We start from the raw sequence: 25,642 nt of genomic DNA, 5'->3' as shown, positions 1-25,642 counted from the left end.
ACCATACACACCCCAACTCCCACACCATGGATTCAATTTGTCTCTCTTTATGCGCTCAAGTGAAATCCCTGCATACAATTAAACACAATTAATATACAATTAACTGCCTTCTTGAACTGCTGCAGTCCATGTGGTGTAGGTACATACACAGTGCTGTTAGAGTGGGAGTTCTTGGATTTTGACCTAGCGACAAGTGAAGGAACCATGTTATAGTTCCAAATCAGGATGGTGTATGGCTTGAAAGTGGTGGTGTTCCCATGCATCTACTGCCCTTGTTCATCTAGGTTAGAGTTTGCAAGTTTCGGAGTTGCTGTCAAAGAAGCCTTGGTAGATAGTAGATAGTACACACTGCTGCTATTATGCACCAGTGGTTGAGAGAGTGAATGTTCAAGCTGGTAGCTGGGATGTCAATAAAACAGGCTACTTTGTCCTGGGTGATGTTGAGGTTCTTGAATGTTGTCAGCGCTACACTTATCCAGGCAGGTAGAGATTATTCCATCACACCCCTGACTTGTGCCTTGTAAATAATGGAGTTCAATGTGTTGAAGGGTTACCAGTAGGTTGCTGGCAGAAGCCTCATCACATAGGCTGCTGCAGCATCTGGAATAACATTTCTCCTATTTTATTATTCCTTCTATTCCACTGGCCCACATCTCAGCACTTGTTGCTGCTGTTTGTCACCTCACCAACCATGTTCGCTAGTCCAAACCCTGTTGCACTCTACTCCCTGTTGAATCAGGGGCCTCTGCATAGCCCGAACCTCCATTCAATCACACTGAATAACCTTTCTCATGAGGGCTTCCAATCTTTACTTTCGAAGATCTTGGCTTGGAATTCTCTCTAAAAGTTGTTCCAACACGGGCTGCTTCAACAAATGCCCACCTCGCAGGGATTTAAACTCACCTTCCGTGATTACGTTCCTCTGGATGGTGTTGAGCTTCTTGAGTGTTGTTGGAGCTGCACTCATCTAGGCAAGTGGAGAGTATCCCATCACACTCCTGACTTGTGCCTTGTGGATGATGGACAGGCTTTGGGGAGTCAGAAGGTGAGTTACCTTTGCAGAATTCCAAGCTTCTGATCTGCTTTTGTATTCATTTGGCTGGTCCAGTTCAGTTTCTGGTCCATGGTAATCCCTAGGATGTTGACAGTGGGGGATTCAGCGCCGGAAATGCCATTGAATGCCGAGGGAAGATGGTAGATTCTCTCTTGTTGAAGATGGTCACTGCCTGGCATTTGTGTTGCGTGAATGTTACCTTCCACTTATCCGCCTAAATAAAAACAGAAAGTACTGGAAAAACTCATGTCTGGCAGCATCTGCGAAGAGAGAAACAGAGTTAACTGTTCCGAAGAAGAGTCACATTGAACTCGAAATGGTAACTCTGTTTCTCTCTTCACAGGCCTACTGAGCACTTTGTTTTTATTCCAGATTTCTAGTGTCTGCAGTATTTTGCTTCTACTTATCAGCCCAAATATTGTCCAGGTCTTGCTGCAATGTTGGTGTTTATTGCAAGGGGGTGGAATATAAAAGTAGGGAAGTCTTGATGCAAAGGTACAGGGCATTGGTGAGACTGCAGCTGGAGTATTGTGTATAGTTTTGGTCCCCTTATGGAGGGATATGTTTGATTTAGATATGTTTGCATTTGAAGTTCAGAGAAGGCTCACTAGGCTGGTTTCTGGGATGAAGGGGTTATCTTTTGAAGGAAGGTTGAGTAGGTTGGACCATATTCATTGGAGTTTAGAAGAATGAGAAGTGATTGCAATGAAACATGTAAAATTCTGAGGCGGTGAGACAGGCTAGATATTGAGACAATGTTTCTTCTTGTGGGGGAATGTAGATCTAGGGGCACATTTTAAAAATAAAGGGAGACGAGAAGGAATTGTTTCTTTCAGAGGGTCATTAATCTTTGGAGTTCTCTTCCCCAGAAAGCAATGGAGGCTGCGTCATTGACAATGTGCAAGTGTATAGGGAAAAAGCAGGAGAATGGCACTAAGTCATAATGCTCATCTGGAGAGACTGTGCAGACATGATGAGACAAATGGCCTCCTTCTGCACCGTAACATTCTGTGATTCTGTGATATCCAAAGCTGAGTTACAAATGAATCAAAGGTTATGGTGGGCAGGCAGGAAAGTAGAGTTATGGCCACAATCAGCTCAGCTATGTCCTTACTGAATGGCGAAGCTGGCTCGAGGGGCTGAATGGCCTACTCCCGCTCTTAAAGTTTATAATTTTTAATGAAGGTTCTCATCCCTGGAGCCATTCTTGTAAATCTTTTGCACCCTTCTGCAACCTTCTCATCCTTCCTGAAGTGTGGTGTTCAGAATTGAACACATTACTCCAGTTAAGGCTGAACTAGTGTTTTATTCAGGTCTAATATGAACCTTCTTGCTTTTTTTACACTATGCCTCTATTTATAAAGCCAGGGTCCCGTATACCTATTAACCGCTTTCTCAACCCTCTGTGCCACCTTCTATAGTTTGTGCACACAAATCCCCAGGTCTCACTGCTTACACACCCCAGTATGAATTCAATTCATTATGTCTGTATGTGCTATGTAACTTCATGGTCTTTGGGCATTGTAACTTTTAAGGGATAGGATGTCCCAAAGCTGTTACAATGGCTCCTGCCTAGTAACAAGGGTGGGACCCTATGGGAGTGTGTTGATAGGTCACCCAAGTCAGTTTAAGGGTCAGTCAGAGCATCGGTTTGAGGCAGTCAGCTTGGGGGAGCCAGCCTACAAGTGTCACAGGCAGGGGCACATGCAGAAGTCCCAGTTAAGTTAAAGAAAATGCTGCTGTTAGCTCAAAGGAGCTGGGTTGGGGGCTCAGTGGAGCCGTGGGAGCCATTTGATAGCTCTGTGCAGTTGAAGCTCAGAAGGAACTTTGGGAGCCATTGATAGCTTGGTGTAGCCAAAGGTTAGGGCTCAAGAAATCCTACATAACGAGGTGTGTTCTAAAGCAGGGAGGAGAGGCTCCAGGCAGCAGGGTATTGTGGTGAGCAGTCTCCAGGCAGTTGGGGCTCGGGAGAAGCCCTGAGGAGCAAACCCTGGAAAAGAGCAGTCGTTAAGGCAGTGTGAATTGGAGTGATTTTTTTTGGAGGTAATTCAGGGGTTAGATCTTCGAAGCAAAAGACTAGAAATTCCTCAAGAGGGAGACAGAGTTTTAAAGAGATTGTGTAACTCTCAGTGAATACTGATGTCTGGGTGGGTTGCTGAGAAATCTGTGGGATCTGTCACATCTGCCATTTATTATGCAGTGTGTTGTGTTTGACCACAGTTTGCCTGTTAATTCACATGTATCTCAAGTTGATTCTGAATGTTAGTGTATAAGATATATCTCGTAAATTGCTTTATCTTCCTAAACTTGTAAAGTACATTTTGTTTTTGTTTGTTCAAAACCCATGGAAACTTGTGGCTTTATTCCAAAAGCTGGTTTCTTTAATCTCAGCCTTTAACTACTTTAAAAAAAAAAGTTACTGGTCCCCCTAACCGGACGTCCCTCATATGCTGGGGTTTGACCAAGGATCGTAACATCCTTAAGAATTGTATCTTCTCTTTTATATTGCCTGTCCTCATTCTTCCGATCAAACGAATCACTTCACACTTCTCTCCATTAAATTTCATGAGCTGTGTCTCCACTCGTTCCACCAGCCTGTCTATGTCCACTTGAAGTCCATCACAATCCCCCCCCACAGTTCACAATATTTAAGTTTTGTGTTCCCTGCAAATTTTGAAATTGTGCTCTGCACACAATCACAGAATGAATCAAGAACAGTTATAGCACAGAAGGAGGCCATTTGGCCCATCATGTCTATGCCAGCTCTTGGCAAGAACAACTCAGCCAATCCCACTTCCTCGCCTTTTCCCTGTAGCCCTGCAAAGATGCTCTGCAGGTGTTTAACCAATTTCCTTATGAATGCCTTGATTGAATCTGCCTCCACTGCACTCTCAAGCTAATCACTCTCCTCATGTCATCATTGCTTCTTTTGCCAACTGTCTTAAATCTGTGCCCTCTTGTTCTCGATCCTCCCACCAATGGGAAGAGTAACCCAAGTCTAGGTTATTGATCAAGAAAAGCAGTGGTCCTTGCACTGACACCTGGGAAACGCCTCCAGTCTAAAAAACAACTATTTACCACTACTTTTTGTTTCCTGTCACTCAGCCAACTGTGTCCCACGCTGTCACTGCCCTTTTTATTTCATGGGAATAAACTCTGCTCACAAATCTGTTGTGCAGCACTTTATCATTCGTCTTTTGGAAGCCCATGAACACCACATCAACTGCATTACTCTCATCAACACTCTCTGTTACTCATCAGAAGCTCAAGCAATTTAAACACGATTTGCCTTTAACAGATCGTGTTACCTTTCCCTAATTAATTTACAATTGTCCAAGTGGCTGTTAATTTTACCCTGTTATACTGTTGTTTTTTACTTTCACGGGATGTGGGCATCGCTGGCTAGGCCAGCATTTGTATAGCCATCCCTACTAGCCCTTGAGAAGGTGGTGGTGAGCTGCCTTTGTGAACCGCTGCAGTCCATCTGGTGTAGGTACACCCACAGTGCTGTTAAATGAGGGAGTTCCAGGATTTTGACCTAGCAACAGGGAAGGAACGGCATTTTAATTCCAAGTCAGGATGGTGAATGGCTTGGTGAGGAACTTCCAGGTGGTGGTGTTCCCACGTATCTGCTGCCCTTGTCCTTCTAGATGGTAGAGGTCGTGGGTTTGCAAGGTGCTGTCGAAGGAGCCTTGATGAGTTCCTGCAGTGCATCTTGCAATGGTACACACTGCTGCTACTGTGTGTCAATGGTGGAGGGAGTGAATGTTGAAGGTGGTGGATGGGGTACCAATCAAGCAGACTGCTTTGTCCTGGATGGTGTCAAGCTCCTCATCCAGGCAAGTGGAGAGAATTTCATCACACTGCTGACTTGTAAATGGTGGACAGGCTTTGGGGAGTCAGGAGCTATGTTACTTTCCACAGAATTCCCAGCCTATGACCTGATTCTTGTAGCCGCAGTATTTACATGGCTAGTCCAGTTCAGTTTCTGGTCAATGGTAACGTCCAGGGTGTTGATAGTGGGAGATTCAGTGGTGGTAATGCCACTGAACATCATGGGGAGATGGTTAGATTCTCTCTTGTTGGAGATGGTCATTGTCTGATACTCGTGTGGTGTGAATGTTACTTGCCGCTTGTCAACCCAAGACTGAATGTTGTCCAGGTCTTGCTGCATTTGGACATGGACTGCTTCAGTACCTGAAGAGTCGTGAATGGTGCTGAACATTGTTCAATCATCAGTGAACATCCCACTTCTGACCTTATGATGGAGGGAAGGTCATTAAGAAAGCAGCTGGAGATGGTTGGGTAAAGGACATTACCCTGAAGAACTCTTACAGTGATATCCTGGAGTTGGGATGGCTGACCTCCAACAACCACAGCCATCTTCCTTTGTGCTAGGTATGACTCCAACCAGTGGAGAGTTTCCCCTTAATTCCCATTGACTCCAGTTTTGATAGGGCCCTTTCTGTCAAATGTGGCCTTGCTGTCAAGGGCAGTCACTCTCACCTCACCTCAGGAGTTCAGCTCTTTTGTCCATGCGCAGACTAAGGCTGTAATGAGGTCAGAATCTGAGTGGCCCTGGTGGAACCCAAACTGAACGCCAGTGAGCAGGTTATTGCTGAGTAAGTGCTGTTTGATAGTGACCCCTTCCATCACTATGCTGATGATCGAGAGTAGACTGATGGGGTGTTAACTGGCCAGTTTAGGTTTGTCCTGCTTTTTGTGGACATGACATACCTGGGCAGTTTTCCACATAGCTGGGTAGATGCCAGTGTTGTAGCTGTACTGGAACAGCTTGGCCAAAGGCACAGCCAGTACAGGAGCAAAAGGCTTTAGTACTATTGCTGGAATATTGTCATAGCCTTTGCACTATCCAGTGCCTTCAGCCATTTCTTGACATCACCTGGAGTGAATCGAATAGGCTGAAGACTGGCATCTGTGATGCTGGGGACCTCTGGAGGAGGCAGAGATGGATCATCCCCTCAGCACTTCTGGCTGAAGGTTGTTGCAAACACTTCAGCCTTGTCTTTTGCAATGATGTGCTGTGCACCCCATCACTGAGGATGGGGATATTTGTGGAGCCTCCTCCTCCAGTGAGTTGTTTAACTGTCCTTCATCATTCATGACTGGATGTAGCTGAACAGAGCTTAGCTGTAGCTGCAGAGCTTAGACCTGATCCGTTGGTTGTGGGATCACTTGGCTCTATTGCTTGCTGCTTTCACTGTTTGGGATGCAAGTAGTCCTCTGTTGTAGCTTCACCAGGTTGACACTTCATTTTTAGCTATGCCTGGTGCTGCTCCTGGCATGCCCTCCTGCACTCTTCATTAGACCAGAGTTGATTCCCTGGCTTGGTGGTAATGGCAGAGTGGAGGATATGCTGGGCAATCAGGTGACAGATAGTCGTTGTATACAATATTACTGCTGCTGATGGCCCAGGACATCTCATGGTTGCCCATTTTTCCATTGTTAGATCTGTTTTGAAATCTATCCATTTAGCACAGTGCGTAGTACCTCAATGTAAATATGGGACTTCATACCAATACTGCCATTGCCAGATGCATCTGCGACAGGTAAGACTGGTGAGTATGAGGCCAAGTAGGTTTCTCGCTCTTGTTGTTTCCCTCGTCACCTGCCGCAAATCCAATCTAGCAGCCATCTCCTTCAGTACTCGGCCAGCTTTGAGAGTAGTGGTGCGATTGAGCCACTCTTGGTGATGGGCATTGAAGTAAGGTGAGGTGGGAGCTTTTTTTTTTATTCATTCACGGGATGTGGGCTTCGCTGGTTGGGCCAGCATTTATTGCCCACCCCTAATTGCCCTTGAGAATGTGGTGGTGAGCTGCCTTCTTGAACCACTGCAGTCCATGTGGTGTAGGTACATCCACAGTGCTGTTAGGGAGTACATTTAGTGCCCTTGCCACCCTTTCTCACAAGCGGTGTCCAATATGGAGGAGCACTGATTCATCAGCTGATGCGGGGTACAGTAATCAGCAGGAGAATTCCTTGCCCATGTTTGACCTGACACTGTCAGGCTTCCGAGGGTCCAGAGTTGTTGAGAACTCCCAGGGCAACTGCCTCCCAACACACTATGCTGCCACCTCTGATAAGTTGGTGATGCTGATGTGTGGGACATTAGAACCATTGCATCCCAACCTGGTGACTTATCAACTTTAACTGCAGCAGCCTCTCCATCTCCTCGAATGCCTCACAATGCTGACATTGATTTACCTTCAAGTAGCTGTTTTCAGCCCACTTTTGCCAAATCACAGCTTAGTAAAATTGATCTTTCCCTAATTTACAACTTCTACTCTTGGTCTATCTTTATCCTTTTCACAACTATGCTAAATCTAACTGAATTATAATCACTATCACAAAAATACTCTCTATGTGATACCCCATTTCCCTAAAACTAAGTCCAGAGCTTGCTCTTAATTTGTTGGGCTTGCCACATGCTGGTTAAAATAGTTCTCCTGAATGTGTTTTAAGAATTCTGCACACTCTATACCTTTTATACTAATTTTGCCCCAGTCAATATTATGATAATTGATATCCCCACTTTTACTGCTCTGTTGTTTCTGCACTTTTCACCTATTTGCCCTCACATTTGCTCTATCTCCCCCTGCCTGTTTGTGGTCTATAGTATACTCCCAGCAGTCTGGCTGTTCCTATTATCAACCTCAGTTCAACCTATATGGACTCACTCACTGATTATTGTTCTAGCATATTATCCCTTGTCACAGCTGTGATTGCTTCTTTAACCAATGTTATGACCCCCCCGCCGCATCATTTATTCTTGCCTCTCGTTAGTCCTTTTGAAAACTTTATAACCAGAAATGGTGAGCTACCATTCCTACCCTTCTTTAGGCTAAGCCTCAGTAATAGCCAAGATATCATACTTTCAAGAGTCCGTGCGTGCCCTCAGCAACTCTGGCTTATATACCATTAATCACTGAATCACTGTGTCCTTGGCCTCCTGCACTGTTCCAATGAAGCTCAACATAAACTCGAGGAGAGCTTCATCTTTCGACTGGGCACTTAACAGCCTTCTGCACTCAAACTTGAGCTCAACAATTTCAGATCATAATCTCTTGACGCCTTTTTTGTGTTCTCTTCTTTTTGGCAACTGTTGGTTATGATTCTGCTTTTCCCATTTACATCCCCTCTAGTACATCTTGTATTTTTCACTTATACCGTACCACCTTTTTTTTGCATTGCACCATCATTCCCTTTGAAGAGAGGCGCGAGAAAGGTCGGGAGTTGAAGAGAAGTGCGAGAGAAGTCGGGAATTGAAAAGGAGCGCGAGAGTAGTCAGGATTTGAAGAGAAGCGCGAGAGGAGTCGGGAGTTGAAAAGAAGCGCAAGAGGAGTCGGAAGTTGAAAAGAAGCGTGAGAGGAGTCGGGAGTTGAAAAGAAGTGTGAGAGGAGTCGGGAGTTGAAAAGGAGTGCAGGAGGAGTCAGAAGTTGAAAAAGAGCGTGAGAGGAGTTGGGAGTTGAAAAGGATCTGGGGGAGCAGAAGTGATTGAGGAAGTTCGGTGAGAAGGGAACGAGGTGATCCTTTGAGTACCATGAGTACGGCTGGGTAAGTATTTACTACTTCCATCAGTTATAGTTCTTAAGTTCTTATTTTGTGGTTCATCATTTGTAAGGGTTATATTCTGTAACAACGAGGAGCAGGGAAGAAGGGCCCTAGAGTAATTGATATTATTTAATATTAAGTACCTTCCAAAAGGTTTAATTTAATTTAAAGGCGTAAGTCATGGCAGGAGAGCTCAAAGCTGTGGTGTGCTCCTCCTGCTCTATGTGGGAAGCCGGGAACATTTCCAGTGCCCGGGTTCGGAGCTGGAGTGGCGGCTGGGGGCACTGTGGAGCACCTGTGAGGTGGAGAGCATCGTGGATAGCACGTACAGAGAGGTGGTCACACCGCAGGCTAAAAGCCCACAGGCAGGAAGGAAATGGATGACCAAGAGGACTAGGCAGACAGTGCAGGAATCTACCATAGCTATTCCCCTGCAAAACAGATATACCACTTTGGATAACGTTGGGGGGAATGGCCTTTCAGGGGAAAACAACAACAGCTAAATTCGTTGCACCACGGTTGGCTCTGCTGCACAGGGGAGGATTAAAAAGTGTGGGAATGCAGTAGTTATAGGGGATTCAATTGTAAGGGGAATAGATAGGTGTTTCTGTGGCAGCAAACGAGACTCCAGGATGGTATGTTGCCTCCCTGGTGTTAGGGTCAAGGATGTCTCAGAGCAGCTACAGGGCATTCTAAAGGGGGAGGGTAAACAGCCAGTGGTCGTAGTTCATATTGGTACAAACGACATACGTAAAAAAAAGGGATGAGACCCTAAAAGCAGAATACAGGGAGTTAGGAAGTAAGTTGAAAAGTAGTACCTCAAAGGTAGTGATCTCAGGATTACTACCAGTGCCACATGCTAGTCAGAGTAGAAATCACAGGACATATCGGATGAATACGTGGCTGAGGAGATGATGTGAGGGGGAGGGTTTCAGGTTCCTGGGAGATTGGGACTAGTTCTGGGGGAGGTGGGACCAATACTAACTGGACGGGTTATACCTGGGCAGGACTGGGACTGATATCCTAGGGAAAATATTTGCTAGAGCGGTTGGGAGGGTTTAAACTAAAATGGCAGGGGATGCTATGCAAGGAGTCAGAGGAGGGGGAATCAAGGACAAGAACAAAAGACAGAAAGGGGAATAAGAAAAATGATAGGCGGAGAAATCAAGGGCAAGAATCAAACAGAGCCTCAGTAAAAAATAGTGGGAATGGGACAAGTAATGTTAAAAAGACAAGCCTTAAGGCTTTATGCCTTAACGCAAGGAGCATTCGCAATAAAGTGGATGAATTAACTGCGCAAATAGATGTAAACAGGTATGGTATAGTCGGGATCAAGGAGACATGGCTGCAGGGTGACCAGGGATGGGAACTGGACATCGAGGAGTATTCAGTATTTAGGAAGGGCAAACAAAAACGAAAAGGCGGTGGAGTTGCATTGCTGGTCAAAGAGGAAATTTACGCAATAGTGAGGAAAGATATTAGCTCCGGCGATGTGGAATCTGTTTGGGTAGAGCTGAGAAACACTAAGAGGCAAAAAACATTAGTGGGGGTTGTATATGGACCCCCAAACTGTAGTGGTGATGTTCGGAATGGCATTTAACAGGAAATTAGAGACGCAGGCAATAAAGGAACATCTGTAATTATGGGTGACTTTAATCTGCATATAGATTGGGCAAATCAAATTTGTAACAATACCGTAGAGGGGGAATTCCTGGATTGTATACGGGATGGTTTTCTGGACCAATACGTTGAGGAACCAACTAGAGAACAGGCTATCCTAGACTGGGTATTTTGTAATGAGAAAGGAATAATTGGCAATCTAGTTGTGAGAGGCCCCTTGGGGATGAGCGACCATAATATAGTAGAATTCTTCAGCAAGATGGAGAGAGATGTAGTTGATTCTGAGACTAGGGTCCTGAATCTTAATAAAGGAAGCTACGATGGTATGATGCACAAGTTGGCTATGATGGATTGGGAAACATTACTTAAAGGGATGACGGTGGATAGGCAATGGCAAACATTCAAAGCGCATGGGTGAACTGCAATAATTGTTTATTCCTGTCTGGCGCAAAAGTAAAAGGAAAGGTGGCCAAACCATGGCTTACAAGGGAAATTAAGGAGATCGTATTGCATCCAAGGAAGAGGCATACAAATCGGCCAGAAAAAACAACAGACCTGAGGATTGGGAGCACTTTAGAATTCAGCAACGGAGGACCAAGGGATTGATTAAGAAGGAGAAAATAGAGTACGAGAGTAAGCTTGCGGGGAATATAAAAACTGACCCTGTAAAAGTTTCTATAGGTATGTGAAGAGAAAAAGATTGGTGAAGACAAATATAGATCCCTTACAGTCAGAAACAGGGGAATTTATAATGGGGGACAAAGAAATGGCTGACCAACTAAATACATACTTTGGTTCTGTCTTCACAAAGGAGGACACAAATAAGATAACAGAATTGTTGGGGAACACAGGGTTTAGCGAGAGGGAGGAACGGAAAGAAATCAGTATTAGTAGGGAAATGGTGCTGGAGAAATTGATGGCATTGAATGCCGATAAATCCCCAGGACCTGATAATCTACATCCCAGAGTACTTAAGGAAGTGGCCCTAGAAATAGTGGATGCATTGGTGGTCATCTTCTGAGATTCTATAGACTCTGGAACAGTTCCTACAGATTGGAGGGTAGCTAATGTAACCCCACTATTTAAAAAGGCAGGTAGAGAGAAAACAGGGAATTATAGACCAGTCAGCCTGACGTCGGTAAGCGGGAAAATTCTAGAGTCCATTATAAAAAATTTAATAGCTGAGCATTTGGAAAACAGTGCCATAATCAGACAGAGTCAGCATGGATTTACGAAAGGGAAATCATGCTTGACAAATCTACTGGAATTTTTTGAGAATGTAACTAGTAGAGTTGATGAAGGGGAGCCAGTGGATGTGGTTTATTTGGACTTTCAGAAGGCTTTCGACAAAGTCCCACATAAGAGATTAGCGTGTAATATTAAAGCGCATGGAATTGGGGGTAGTGTATTGAAATGGATAGAAAACTGATTGGCAGACAGGAAACAAAGAGTAGGAATAAACGGGTCTTTTTCCAAATGGCAGGCAGTGACTAGAGGGGTACTGCAGGGATCGGTGCTGGGACCCCAGCTATTCACAATATATTAATGATTTAGACGAGGGAACTAAATGTAATATCTCCAAATTTGCAGGTGACACAAAGCTGGGTGGGAGGGTGAACTTTGAGGAGGATGCAGAGATGTTTTAGTGTGATTTGGACAAGCTGAGTGAGTGGGCAATGCATGGCAGATGCAGTATAATGTGGATAGATGTCAGGTTATCCACTTTGGTAGCAAAAACAGGAAGGCAGATTATCTGAGTGGCTATAATTTAAAAGGGGAGAATGTGCAATGAGATCTGGGTGTCCTCGTACACCAGTCACTGAAGGTAAGTATGCAGGTGCAGCAGGCAGTAAAGAAGGCAAATGGTTTGTTGGCCTTCATAGTGAAAGGATTCGAGTACAGGAGCAGGGATGTTTTGCTGCAAGTATACAGGGCCTTGGTGAGACCACATCTGGAATATTGTATGCAGTTTTGATCTCCTTATCTGAGGTAGGATGTTCTTGCTATAGAGGGAGTGCAGCGAAGATTTACCAGACTGATTCCTGGGATGGCGGGACTGACATATGAGGAGAGATTGAGTCAGTTAGGATTACATTCGCTGGAGTTCAGAAGAATGAGGGGGGATCTCATAGAAGTCTTTAAAATTCTAACAGGACTAGACAGGGTAGATGCAGGAAGGATGTTCCTGATGGTGGGGGAGTCTAGAACCAGGGGTCACAGTCTGAGGATACGGGGTAGACCATTTAAGACAGAGTTAAAGAGAAATTTCTTCACCCAGAGAGTGGTGAGTCTGTGGAATTCATTACTACAGAAAGTAGTTGAGGCCAAAACATTGTATGTTTTCAAGAAGGAGTTAGATATAGCTCTTGGGGCGAAAGGGATCAAAAGATATGGGGAGGAAGTGAGAGCAGGCGGGAGTTGGATAATCAGCCTTGATCATAATGAATGGCGGAGCAGGCTCGAAGGGCTGAATGGCCCACTCCTGCTCCTATTTTCTATGTTTCTCTGTTTATCACTTAATCACTCCCGCCTTCCAATCTATCACAGACTGTCCCTTTTGTTTTCCTTCACCTCCCTTTCCCTGCCTCTTTAATTGTTTAAAATCTATGGCCTCTCAAACTTTAACCAGTTCTAACAAAATGTCATTGAACTAAAATGTTAACTGGGTTTCTCTCTCCGCAGAGGCTGCAAGACATGCTCAGTATTTCCAGCATTTTCTGTTTGGGCCTCACTTGAGGATCCTTCTCATGTATCATCTCTCCTTCATTAATCAATATTTTGAACATCACCACCCCTTTTTTATCCCCCTCCCTGTCTCATCTGAAAGTCCTGCATCCAGAAATGTTGAATTGCCATTCCTGCCCTTCTGTGTGTTCCTTGGAATGCTCTGCCACATAAAAGACAAATTATAATGTGAAGGAATGGAGCTGCTCCCAACAAATCACAGAGTGCACCTTTTACTGGGTGAGTAGGATTTATACTGGGGCACAGATTTGGGGAATGACTGTGCAGGGAAGGTGGGGGTTAACCTTGTGAGATAGCAGTACTGGGACAAAGGGATTCATTTCCATTTCCCTCCATATTGTCCCAGCAGAGTGCCTCAATTCCAAATAGCTCAGACAGCTTAACTGTGATATTCCATTTTCTACGCCAGTTATTCTCTGAATGAGATCAGCAGATCATGGAATCATATAATAATATGGCACGGAAGGAGGTCATTTGACTCATCTGCCTGTGCCGTATTTGCAAAGTTGTTACTGTGGCTCATGCTTCAACCATGACACTTGTTACATGGTGGTGTAATGAACTGATGAGATGGCAAGCATGAGGAATAAAAGGTTTGCTACAATGGTGTTGTGAGGTACTCACCAGTCAGAATGATGTTGGGGATATTTCCGTGATTGCTGTAACTGAGCTGTGAGTCCTGTAGACTCCCGTGGCTCCCTGTCAGCCCCATCATTGCTGCCTGCGAGTAGTTCAAGGTTGAGATTTGGTTGTACAGGCTGTTGGTGCTGTTCGGGCTCTCAATCATATTGAACTGTTCAAGCTAAAATAAAGAACGTAATAGTTAGAATCTTGCTCTTGACACATCCGCCAGGGCCCTAAACCCAAACCCCAGGAGTGGGAGGGGGCCTAGACTCAAATTCCTGAGGGGGAGGCTCCTAGACTCATACCTCTGGGGAGAGGGGACTCCTGGGCCCATACCCCAGGGGCTGCTCCGAGACTGTGTCTCAATTTATGTCACTTCTAGCAAGTATAAATGAGTCACATTACAAGCTCAACTGATCACCTTAAATTGGGTACTAAAAAAAAGCCAAATACCGTGGATGCTGGAAATCTGAAATAAAAACAGAAAATGCTGGAAAAACTCTGCAGGTCTGGCAACATCTATGGAGAAGGAAACAGAGTTAACATTTTGAGTCCAATATGTAAAGAGTCATACAGACTCAAAACGTTAACTCTGTTTCCCTCTCCATAGATGCTGCCAGACCTGCTGAGCTTTTCCAGCATTTTCAGTTTTGATCTTAAATTCGTTGTTAGTGGAGCTATTAGCACACTCAGAATTGTTCAGTGAGCGCTGACCAATCACAGTATCATATCTAACAGTAGAAATTTTGCTTTGGGTTTTGCAAGCACAGGCTGGTTCGCCATGGTCTGTCCACTGACTATTATGAATAACCAAAGGAACATGTTTGATTCAATCAGCCAATCATTGGGACATATGGCCTATGTACTTGGCATCGTACTGGCACTGAAATTCATACACGACGTTACTCAATTGTGTGGCAGGCAGAAAGTCTTTTTGGACTGACTCGTTAGTGGACTCGTTAATAACCAAACTGAAGTTACAAACATTCAGCCAATTTTCAAAACTTTGCAATTTGCTCACCCTGCCCACCCACTGCAACAGGGAATTAGCCTAGGTCCTTACCTGGTGAGACAGGGAGTTGGCCTGTCTGTTTGTCAGCTGCTGATCGTAATAATCTCCAAAAACACTCCCAAGGATGGATGTCTGTGGGAAAGAGGACAGAGAGTTTATCGCTCACGAATGAGACATTTAGTGTACACTAACCATCCTGCGACTGACAGGCACCAAGTCCACACACACACACACACACACACACACACACACACACACACACACACACACACACACACACACACACACACACACACACACACACACACACACAACACACGCTTTGCTTCTTTGCTGAGACTGCTTCATTCAGTTATAATCTATAATGTAATCCCCAGGTAAGAAGCTGCACTGAAAGGGAGACCCAGACCTCCTTTTCATAACACCAAGTTCTCAGTGCCTGTCAGGCCAAGCTTATCTCACCTGCAACCAGTCTCTGGCTTTATCCACTCTGTACTGGACACTGGACAGTCCATGGAGCTGCTCTGGTAGAGTCACTTATTTTGCCCCTCCCTGGATGCTACATCCTCTAGTAATGCTGGATGGGGTGGGAAGAGGAGGGTAAATACGATGAGAACTAGTCTCTTGTGTAGTAGGCAAATGCAGACATGGATTGGGTGGGCCAAAAAGTCTGTTTCTAGGTAGTAACTTCCATGCATTTCTATGATGCTGCATCAATCAGAAGCTGCCACTGAGCTGTAACTCATGGCATGTCATCATTATGGCGAATCTGCTGCAGTTTTGTGAACTTGCCCATCCAGCTTGGGAAATGCTTTGTCAGGTTAAGTTTGAATTTCAAAAAAGGATTCACAATGAAAACACATCATATATTAGCTTCAGGGCAGCAGGTTGTAACAATAGAGACTGTACCTCCAACATGCACAGGCCTAACTATACTGGGTCCATCAAACAGCAAGCACTGGATCCAGCTCCACCATCATTGCCTCCTCTCTCCCCTCTGCCCAGAGTCTGCCCTGCTCTCCTCTCCACTGCAGGATCTTCCCTCCTTTCCACTGCAGGATCTTCCCTCCTTTCCTCCCTGCCCAGGGCCTGTCCCATAGAGTATTTCACAAGTGTTAGCTAGGCCTCACTCAGCACATCAGCACACTGTTTGTGGGGTAAACCTGTGACTTCTAAGGTTAGCCCAAGCTACCTCTTAATTCATAGTAAATACAACAGCATTTGTGACTCTTTGATGCTCGGAACGGCTGCCAGTATTATTCCTTATTATTAAGCACACCAGATACTGGTCCTCAATATTATTCACACTGGGTTCCTCATTGCAGCTCATACTGGTTGCAAGGAACAGGTGCTGTCAAGCACCATGGGAACAGCACTGGTGGGATCTGACAGTCGCCAGACACAGGTTCTCATCATCCCTCTCCTGCTCTCTCATCAAAGTACTTTCTGTCATACTCTCCCTAGGGAATACTTTTTACTCATTCCAGATCTCTCTGCAGAGAATGCTTCCTGCATACACCCGCTCAGAGTTACATTGGCATAGGAGGCCAACTGAGTCTATGCCAGCTCTCAGTCAAGTAATCCAGTAAGCAGGATTTCCCCAGCTTAACCAGATAGCATTGCAAGTCTATTTCCCTCAAGACCCCATCCAGTTTCCAATTTGAAACAATTCATCGTCTTGACTTCCACCATCCTTACAGCAGCCAGCTCCAGGTCATCATCACTTGCTGCATAAAAAATGTTCTTCCTCACATTTCCCTGCATCTCTTGCCCAAAACCTTAAATGTGTGTCCCCTAGTCCTTGTACCATCAGCTGATTGGAACAGCTTTTCTACCTTATCCAAACCTGTTTTAATTCTGTACACCGTGTAAAACCTTCCCCCAATCTCATTTGCTCCAAGGGAAACAACTCCAGCTTCTCCAGCCTAGCCTTGTAGCTAAAATCCATCAACCCTGGAACCATTCTGATAAATTACCTCAGCCCCCCTTCAAGGGCCATCGTATAGATAATTACTCTCGCAATTATTTTGTGGCGATCTTTGACCCTGAAGCAGTATAGCAAGAAAAATATGTAATTTCTTTAAAAGGCCTGTGGCATTTGTAACTGTTTTCATGAATGTTTGAAAAGGACTTTGGCCGTATGGCTGGCAGACACAAAGGAAAGCTGCAGCCACAAAGGTGAGCTACAAGCAGCGGAGCTGGAAGGTGAAGGTGATCAGCGTACAGTTGCAGACACAAAGAGAAAGCAGTCAGAGACAGAAAGAAGAAACACAGAGAATTCTTGTGAGAAGAAACAAAATCATTCTGAAGAAGAGGTCAAGTTTTTCTGTTTGGCAGAAAAGGAGACTGGAGTTCTTGGAGGTGCTGTGCAAGCTGGCTAAAAAGTTATAAAACCTGGAAAGCAGTGTGAATACCTCAGAGGCACTAAAGAGCTGGGTGTTTTCCCAGAAGCGGCAAAACCATGAACCGGGGTGCTATTGGTTGGTTGCTTGGTTGAAAATGAACTCTGGGAATCTACACCATCAGGACTGTCGTGACCCAAAGGAGAGAGGGTTCGTAGAAGTGTGCCTTGCTGATGATAATTGTACCCGTGAAACTTGAAGGTGAAAGCTCTCGTTGGATCGGACTCCGGACCTACCCTGTGTGAATAAAGAACAGCTTATTGTGGAACTGTGTAACTATGTCGTGCCACATTTGTGCAGGGTGTGATACGAATGCTTGTGGTTGCTTAAGACCTATCTTTGTCGTATCGATTTTTAAAGTGAAATCTATCTTTTTATTTGAAGTATCATTTTGCCTGTTAATTCATGTGTAATTTGCATCGGTTCTGATTCATGTTAAAGTAAAAACTACAATGAGTGGAATCTTGTTGGTAATTTCTTCATTTGGGGCCCATTCAGTAAATTTGCTTACTTTGGTTTACAGTTTCCCCATGGGGATCGTAATAATGCCCTGCTGCCTTCGAAGATCTAGGCACAACTCACCCCTAGGTCCCTCTATCCCTGCAAAATCTTCAGAACTGGGCCATTCAGTCTATGTGGCCTCTTCATATCCCTTTTGCCAAAACACATCACCTCACGTTTCTCCATATTAAATTCCATCTACCACTTGCCTACTCATTCTGCTAATCTGTGTCACAGACAGTCATAATATCACTTACAGACAGGAGACAGCCATTCGGCTTATCAAGTCCATTCTAGTTCACCGGGGAGCAATCCAGTCAATCCCACTCTCCCGGTTGGTCCCCATTGCCCTGCAAGTTTATTTCCTTCAAGTGCCCATCTAATTTATTGTGAAATCATTGATTACTTCTGCATCCACCACTTTGTGGGCAACGAATTCCAGGCCATTACCATTCGCTACATAAAAAAGTTCTTCCTCACATTCACAGAATTTTAATGGCACAGAAGGAAGCCATTCAGCCTATTGTGTCTGTACCTGTTCTCCAAATGAATATTATGACCTAGTGCCATTGCCCTGCCTTTTCCCCGTACCCCAACACATTGTTTCTATTCAAATAATCATCTAATGCCCTCTTTAATGCCTCGATTGAACCTGCCTCCACCACACTTCCAGGCGGTGCATTCCGGACCCGAACCACTCGTTGTGTGAAAAAGGTTTTTCTCGCGTCACATTTGCATCTTTTGCAAATCACTTTAGATCCGGGCCCTCTCATTCTTGATCCTTTTATGAGCAGGAACAGTTTCTCCCTATCTACTCTGTCCAGACCCCTCATGATTTTGAACATCTCTATCAAATTTCCTCTTAGCCTTCTTCTCTCCAAGGAGAACAGTCCCAACTTCTCCAATCTATCCTCATGGCTTAAATTTCTCATTCCTGGAAGCATTCTTGTAAACTTCCTTCTGCACTCTCTCCCAATGTGTCACATCCTTCTGCATCTGTTGCCCAAAATCTTAAATCTGATTTAAATCTGAGGTGTCCCTTGGTCCTTGTATATTAAGTTAATGGAAAGAGGTTTTTGTCTTGTCTGCCTCATCTAAGCCTTTCACAATCTTGTACACCGCTATCAATTCTCCCCTCAATCTCCTTTGCTCCAAGTAAAACAACCTCAATCTTTCCAACCTAACCTTGTAAATAAAATGCCCCACCATCCCTGGAACGATTCTGGTAAACCCCTCTGCACCCTCTCAAGGACCTAATCAGAGCTTTATAGAGGTGCAGCATAACTTGCCTGCTTTTGTACTCAATACCTCTACTGATGGAACTCAAGATCCCATATGCTTTTGTTAGGAACTACAGATAGTTTGTGGGTGTTAGGAATGAGCTTTAGCTTTAAGTTTATTTTGTATTGATGTGTTAAGAAAGGAGGAACTTGAAGTTTTAGTTTCACTTTGAAAGATACCTGAATTTTATTGAGGTTTTATGACTCGAAGTAGAAAAGACAGAGAGAAACAGAAAAGCAGTTTGAGTTTAGTTGGTCATTATGCTCTAAGGTGAAGGAAGGAGTAAGTCTCTCTCTAGCTGGATTAGTTTGTCAGCAGATTGCTGAGGAAAATAAATCTAAGAACCTTAGCCAAGTTGCTCTAAAGTTAAAGTAACAGTGAATGTCAAGTGAGTTCTGGATCTCAAGGGAAACACCAAGTTGTCAGCAGTCTACCGGGAAAGAGAACTGCAGGGAGCAGGTCCTAAAGGTAAGAGAGAAAAGTTCCAAGATGACATTCTAGTCAATGGAAGAACAGGAATCTGGAACAAAATTCTGTTCAGTGGATGTGAAAGTAAGGAGCTGAGAGGAAAGCTTCAAGCTTAAAGGGAGGCAGCCGTAGGACGCAGACTTAATGCAAAATAGGCTTGCAAGAACCAGAAGATCCAAGGAAACGGTCAGGTTGGTAATTTCTTACCATGTGAAGCAGTGGTGTTCTGTTGGTACGGCCGAGTACCTGACAGAGTAAGTGTGTGGAAGAAAGCTTGAATGCACGTGCTGATCCGGGGAGAGGAACATTGGAAGGAAAGTTTGAAACCCTGGGTGTGGACCATTGTGTTGTTTGGGAGAAGATTCCAAGGTGAGTTCTTCGAGAATGGATATTGGAAACTCCCGTGTGAAAGATGGAGTTCAGTGAGACAGGTTGGCTCATGGTGTGACAAGTGTCTGGGGGGAGTTGGTGAGAGGTCCATAGCATCTGTTTGGGGTGGCAGCTGTCACTTGGCTTCAGAGTGTGGTGTGTCTGACCACAGGTCACCTACAGGTTTACATGGACTGTGTACTTACTGTGAACAAGAGAGTATAAGATTGATTTTGTAACTTGTGCTATCCAGACAAATCTGTATATATCTGTAAAGGTATAGTTGTGGGTGAAGGAGTATTGTAATATAGTTCATCTTTTGTTTAATAAATGTTTTACTCTTTTGTTCAAAGTTCATCAGCTGACTCCTGAGACTCTGTTCAGTAGCCACCCTCCACATTTCTAAACAAGAAGTAAAAGTTAGGATATATCAAGCCGGGTTCCAGTAACATCAGCTGGGATCACAACACTTAGCTAATTACTCTCTCGATATTTCCTTTCACCTTCAAAGGCCAATACAAAAGAACCTCCAGGTCCCTCTGTTCCTGCACACTCTTTAGAACTGTCCATTAAATTTATATTATTTCTCCTTATGCCTTCTTCCAAAATACATCGCCTCATAGTTGTCTGTATTAAATTCCAACTGCCACTTGTCTCTCGATCTGCTAGCCAATCCACGTTGTGTTGCAGCCAATTTATATCAACCTCACTGTTTACCATACCTCTAAGTTTGGTATCAATGGAAAATTTTGTAATTTTATTCTGTATTCCAATATCCATTTATATATGCCAAGAAAAAGCAACGGTTCAAGCAATGAACCTTGAGGAACATCATTGTCTAACATCCTCCAGTCTGAAAAACAACCATTTACTATGATTCGCTATTTTCTGTACTTAAGCCAATTTTTCATCCAAGCTGACACTGCTTCCTGTTCCACAAGCCTCAATTTTGTTAACCAGCCTTTCACATGGTACTTTGTCAAATGCTGTCTTAAAATCCATATTGGCAACATCCACTGCATTCCTTTCATCAACCTTCTCTGTTACTTCATCAAAAAATTCAATTAGATTAGTCAAGCATGATCTGCCATGTACAAATCTGCACTGGCACTCCTTAATTAAATCAAACTTCTTCAGGTGACTGTTGACTTTTTCCCCCTGATTATTGTTTCTAAAACCTTACCCACCAGCAATGTTAAACTCACTGGCCTGTAATTGTTTGGAACAATCTTACATTCTTTCTTGAATAAGGTTGTCATATTTGCCACTCTCCAATCGTCTGGCACCTCCCTAATGTCAAGGGAAGCTTGAAAGATTGTGGCAAGCCCTTCTGCCATTTCCATCCCCACTTCCTTCAGCAACCTGGGATACAAGCCATCTGGACCAGGTGACTAATCACTCCAAGTATAACCAGCCTTTCTAGGACTATCCTGCCTATCAATTTTCACCCCATCCACTAACCTCTACCATCTCCACTTACACCAATATTTTGTTAGCATCTCCTTCTTCAGTAAACACCAATACTAAGTACTCATTAAGTATTTTAGCCTTGCCCTGTGCTTCTTAACATATATCACCCACTTTGTTTCTAACAGAAGCCACTCTTACTACCCACTTACTATTTACATTCTGGTAGAAAATTTTTGGGCTCCCTTTTATATTAATTGCCATTTTATTCTCATATTCCCTCTTTCCTCATCTTTTTTCCTCTTCACTCCCCCTCTCAATCTATTGTATTTGGTCTGATTCTCACTTGAAGAATTCATCTAGCAGGATCATTCACCCGCTATTTACTGTATCATCATATTCTCTATCTCCTTTATCACCCAAGGAGAACCCTGGCTTTGGTTCCCCTATCTTTTGCCCTTGTTGGAATGTACCTCGCCTGTACCCGAAACATCTCCTCCTTAAAGATCACCCATTGTTCCATTACAGTTTTTCCTGTGAGTCTTTGGTTCCATTTTACCTTGACAAGATCCTTTCTCATTACAATGAAATTAGCTCCTCTTCAAAAAGTTCTACTTTAGATTATTCCTTGCTCTTCTCCATTATTAATCTAAACTTCATGATGTGATGGACACTCTTACCTAAGAGTACCCTTACAGACACTTGGTCCACCTCATTTCCCTGCACCAGATCCAGCAATGCCTCTTTTCCAGTTGGGCTGAGAACATACTGATCAAGAAAGTTCTCCTGAACACATTTCAGAAATTCCTCCCCTCCTTTTCCTTTACTCTAATGTTAATTACCCAAATATCAATTGGGATAAAGTTTCCCAATATCACCACTCTATATTTCTTGCAAATCTCTGATTTCCCTGCAGATCTGCTCCTCTATCCCCCTCTCACTAATTGGAGGCCTAGGGAATGTCTCCAAGTAGTGTGATCACACCCTTCCTTGCTTCTCAACTCACACCCAGAGTGGATGGCTCCTGCTCACTCAAGTTCTCACACACTCTCCTGCAGCAAGGGCCTCCTGCATATACCCGCTCACACACACTCCTCCAGGCCATACTTCCTTCAGAAGTGAAACAGATAAACTTGCAATAAATTCCAGGCTCCTGGTTTTTAAGGTCATCCACCCTGCCTAATCCAGATATTTATTTAAGGAATTGGAATATTTTTCCAGCAATTAACTAAACACAGGATGATCAAATCTCACACAGGTCCATGCATAATGACATGCATGCACACATAGAACCATGCAGACATGTGCAGTCATACACACACCAACACAAGTGGTAATGGAAACATTAAAAAGGCTCAGAAACAGGTCTTGGTTAAACAGAGAGGCACATGGTGATGGAAGGTGACAAAGCAAATTGTGACATGGCAAGAATGGGATAATCTCATTGCAAACCATGAATTAGTCACAACAAGAAGCCAAGCACAAGGTTCCCTTACTTGAGGGGAGCTGCCTGGAGAGAAGCCTTGATTGGAGCCAGGGGAGGTGGGAGACTGGTTGGCTGGAGATCCAGCATTACTGCGGTACTGCTGGAGGGAAGCCTACAGAATAACACAGAGTTAAGAACGACTGCTGAGATAAGCAGAGTATAGCACCTTTGGAGGCTCTGACTGGATGCCAGATTATTATGCTGGTGTAACTATTTCAATCCCTTGTTTCCATGTAAATCAGTTCAATGCTACCTGAAACCAATGCTGAAACCAAGATGCTGAACTAGGAGTTTTTTGAGATTCCAAATCCTTTTTGTGTGACTATGTTAGAGATTGGATTCCAAGAGACCGAGTGCCGTGGAACAAACTGGTGCAATAAACACAGGGATCTCTCTCCCCTGGTTTGTTTACACCCTGCTCGCTCTCCCCCACTTACTCCCCGTACTTGTGTCTATCCCTTCACTGCTTGATTTCTTCCCCACTCACATCCTCCCTCCAAGTTCCCTCCCTCCCATATCACAGGCTCCTCCTGCGCTCGCTGCATTCTCCCATTTGCTTTTTCTCTCTTGCTCACTCTCCCTCTCACTGCTTAATCACTTTCCACGCCTCCCGGCTCACTTACTCTCTCCTCCCGACTCACTTGCTCTCTTCTCCCACATGCTCCCCGTTTGCTCGCTCCGTCTCTCCCCAATGCCTCTTTCCTTGTTCTCTCCTGCTACCTTGCCTTCATTCTCTCACAGTTGCCCATTCTGCTTACTCATCCTTCATTTCCACTTACTCCCCATTCCCGTTTGCTACCAATCACCCCACTCCTGTCCTTTGCACCCAGCCCCCACCTGATGCTCACCTGAGTTTATTTCCTCTCTCCCTGGCTGGGTTTCTTCCTGCTCACATTCTCTCTCTCAGAGTTCCTGCCTGCTTAGTCTTCTTTATATCACATTCTCTCAATCTCAGGGCATTACTCCAAGAAGAGCAGGATAGGTCTGTCCTGGGCCAAATTTATCCTTCAAGCAAAATCACTAAAGTAGATTATCTGACTATTTACCTGATTATTGTTTGTGGGGTCTTGCTGTGTTCAAATTGGCTGCCACATTGCCTACATTACAATAATGACTAACACTTCAGAAGTACTTCATTGGTTGTAAAGCGTTTTGAGACGTCTGAGGTTGCGAAAGGTACTATACAAATGCAAGTCTTTATTTATTTAATTTGTTGTAAAGTGCTTTCAGATATCCTGAGGTTGTGAAGGAAGTTATACAAGTGGGAGGTTTTTAATACTCTCCAGGACCTGTGAAGACGAGTAAAGTTTACACAGTGTATCAACCTGCAAGGCATGAACCAGACCGGAAAATTTCAGCTCTTTTGAAGGCTTTTGTTTCCATTCAGGGCCTGTTATTGCACAGTAACTGTTCTCTTTACTTGAAGTATATGGACTGCAGCGGTTCAAGAAGGTGACTCACCACCACTCTCTCAAGGGCAATTAGAACCATAGAACACTCCAGCACAGAAAACAGGCCTTTTGGCCCTTCTAGTCTGTGCCGAAATATTATTCCGCTAGTCCCATTGATCTGCACCTAGTCCATAACCCTCCAGACCCCTCCTATCCATGTATCTATCTAATTTATTCTTAAAACTTAAGAGTGAGCCCGCATTTACCACGTCAGATGGTAGCTCATTCCGCACTCTCACCACTCTCTGAGTGAAGAAGTTCCCCCTAATGTTCCCCCTAAACCTTTCCCCTAAAGCCATATCCTCTCATGTTTATTTCTCCTAATCTAAGTGGATAATTAGGGATGGACAATAAATGCTGGCCTTGCTGGCAACACCTACACCGCATGAAAGAATAAAACAATGAAGATTTCATAAACAAGCCTGCCAGGGTGAGGCAGCCATGTGGAACTCTGTGAAGTATTTCTGATGAGAATTCAGGAACCCTCACTACATCAATGAAGTGCAGCATCTGAGAGGCATAGTAGTTATGACAATGTGCATCTGGCACACTGGTTCCTGGAATGACATCAGTACCTTATTTCCACAAAAATTATGGTCTTATCAGCACTCTCTAAATAAGCCATCTGCACAGCCAGAGATAATTTAAACCCCATTATTCAGCAAAGGGACAAACACTCGGAGATGCCAAAAATAGGAATTATTTTTCACAAAATACAACAGACATACCACAAAACTTTCAAAGGTTTATTATAGGTGATTGCTTCTACAGTGTCACCACCAGGTGGTTTACATTATGGCAGTAACTTCACTTTATCAATTCTAAACCACCTGTAATTTTTAAGTAAGATATCTGGGTGTTACAGTATACATTGATATGGCGCAAACAGGAGAGAGACAGAGTGAGAGGGGGAGAGAGAGAGAAAGAGAGAGAGAGAGAGAGAGAGAGGGGGTAAGGAAAGGAGAAGAACAGACACTGAGGGGGAGGGCCAGGCTAGAAGGGGGAGAGAAATATACAGATGCACAGCACCAAAAAAGTTAACAGCACAGAAGGAGGCCAATAACTCCATCATATTTATTGCGCTTTTGCTTGTCCTTCAATTATAAATCCATGACCCCTCACTGCGGACTCCCCAACCAGAAGTAGATGGTTAGGAAAAGACGATCAGAACATTTCATAATTTCAAAAGCTCTTAAATTTCTTGACAATATCTGCTCCACTGGCCAGTATCTCATGTCTCTCCTCAGAAGTAGTTTTCATTCTTGCTAATGTCCTGTTGAATCGATACTGTCTGCTATGGTTTAATGTCCTCTCTATAGTCAGTTGTCTAGAACATGGACTCTTACTGCGGTCTAACCATTGTTTTATTCAAATTTATTATAACACTTGATAACAACTTGCATTTATACAGTGCCCCTGACGTGAAAAAAAAATCCAAGATACTTCACAGGAGCGATTATCTAACAAAATTTGACACCAAGTCATAAGGAGGTATTAGGACAAATGGCCAAAAACTTGGTCAAAGAGATGGGGTTTAAGGAACATCTTAAAGGAGGACAGAGGGAGGGCAGGAGGTTTCAGAAAGGAATTAATTTTCTATTGTACTCCACGACCATGGTTATAAACCCAAAATGTTCTTGGATTGTATTT

General features: G+C 44.0%; 1 protein-coding gene across 4 annotated transcripts in view; it reads right to left on the bottom strand.

Annotated features, from left to right (window-relative positions):
- The window catches only part of LOC121286960 (CREB-regulated transcription coactivator 1-like), a 93,910-nt gene that overhangs the window by 5,113 nt on the left and 63,155 nt on the right, over nucleotides 1-25,642 (bottom strand). For 3 of the 4 annotated variants that reach the window (XM_041204307.1, XM_041204308.1, XM_041204310.1), the window contains 3 exons: nucleotides 22,552-22,653; nucleotides 14,679-14,759; nucleotides 13,616-13,793 (listed from right to left, as the gene is read on the bottom strand). In XM_041204307.1, coding sequence (XP_041060241.1) covers nucleotides 13,616-13,793; nucleotides 14,679-14,759; nucleotides 22,552-22,653 — 361 coding nt within the window. The remainder of the gene's footprint in view (nucleotides 1-13,615; nucleotides 13,794-14,678; nucleotides 14,760-22,551; nucleotides 22,654-25,642) is intronic. The other variant, XM_041204309.1, reaches the window with a different exon arrangement.

Source organism: Carcharodon carcharias, chromosome 14 (assembly GCF_017639515.1).
Source record: "Carcharodon carcharias isolate sCarCar2 chromosome 14, sCarCar2.pri, whole genome shotgun sequence".
Classification (NCBI taxonomy): Eukaryota; Metazoa; Chordata; class Chondrichthyes; order Lamniformes; family Lamnidae; genus Carcharodon; species Carcharodon carcharias.
This window is presented reverse-complemented; position numbering and strand designations above follow the sequence as displayed.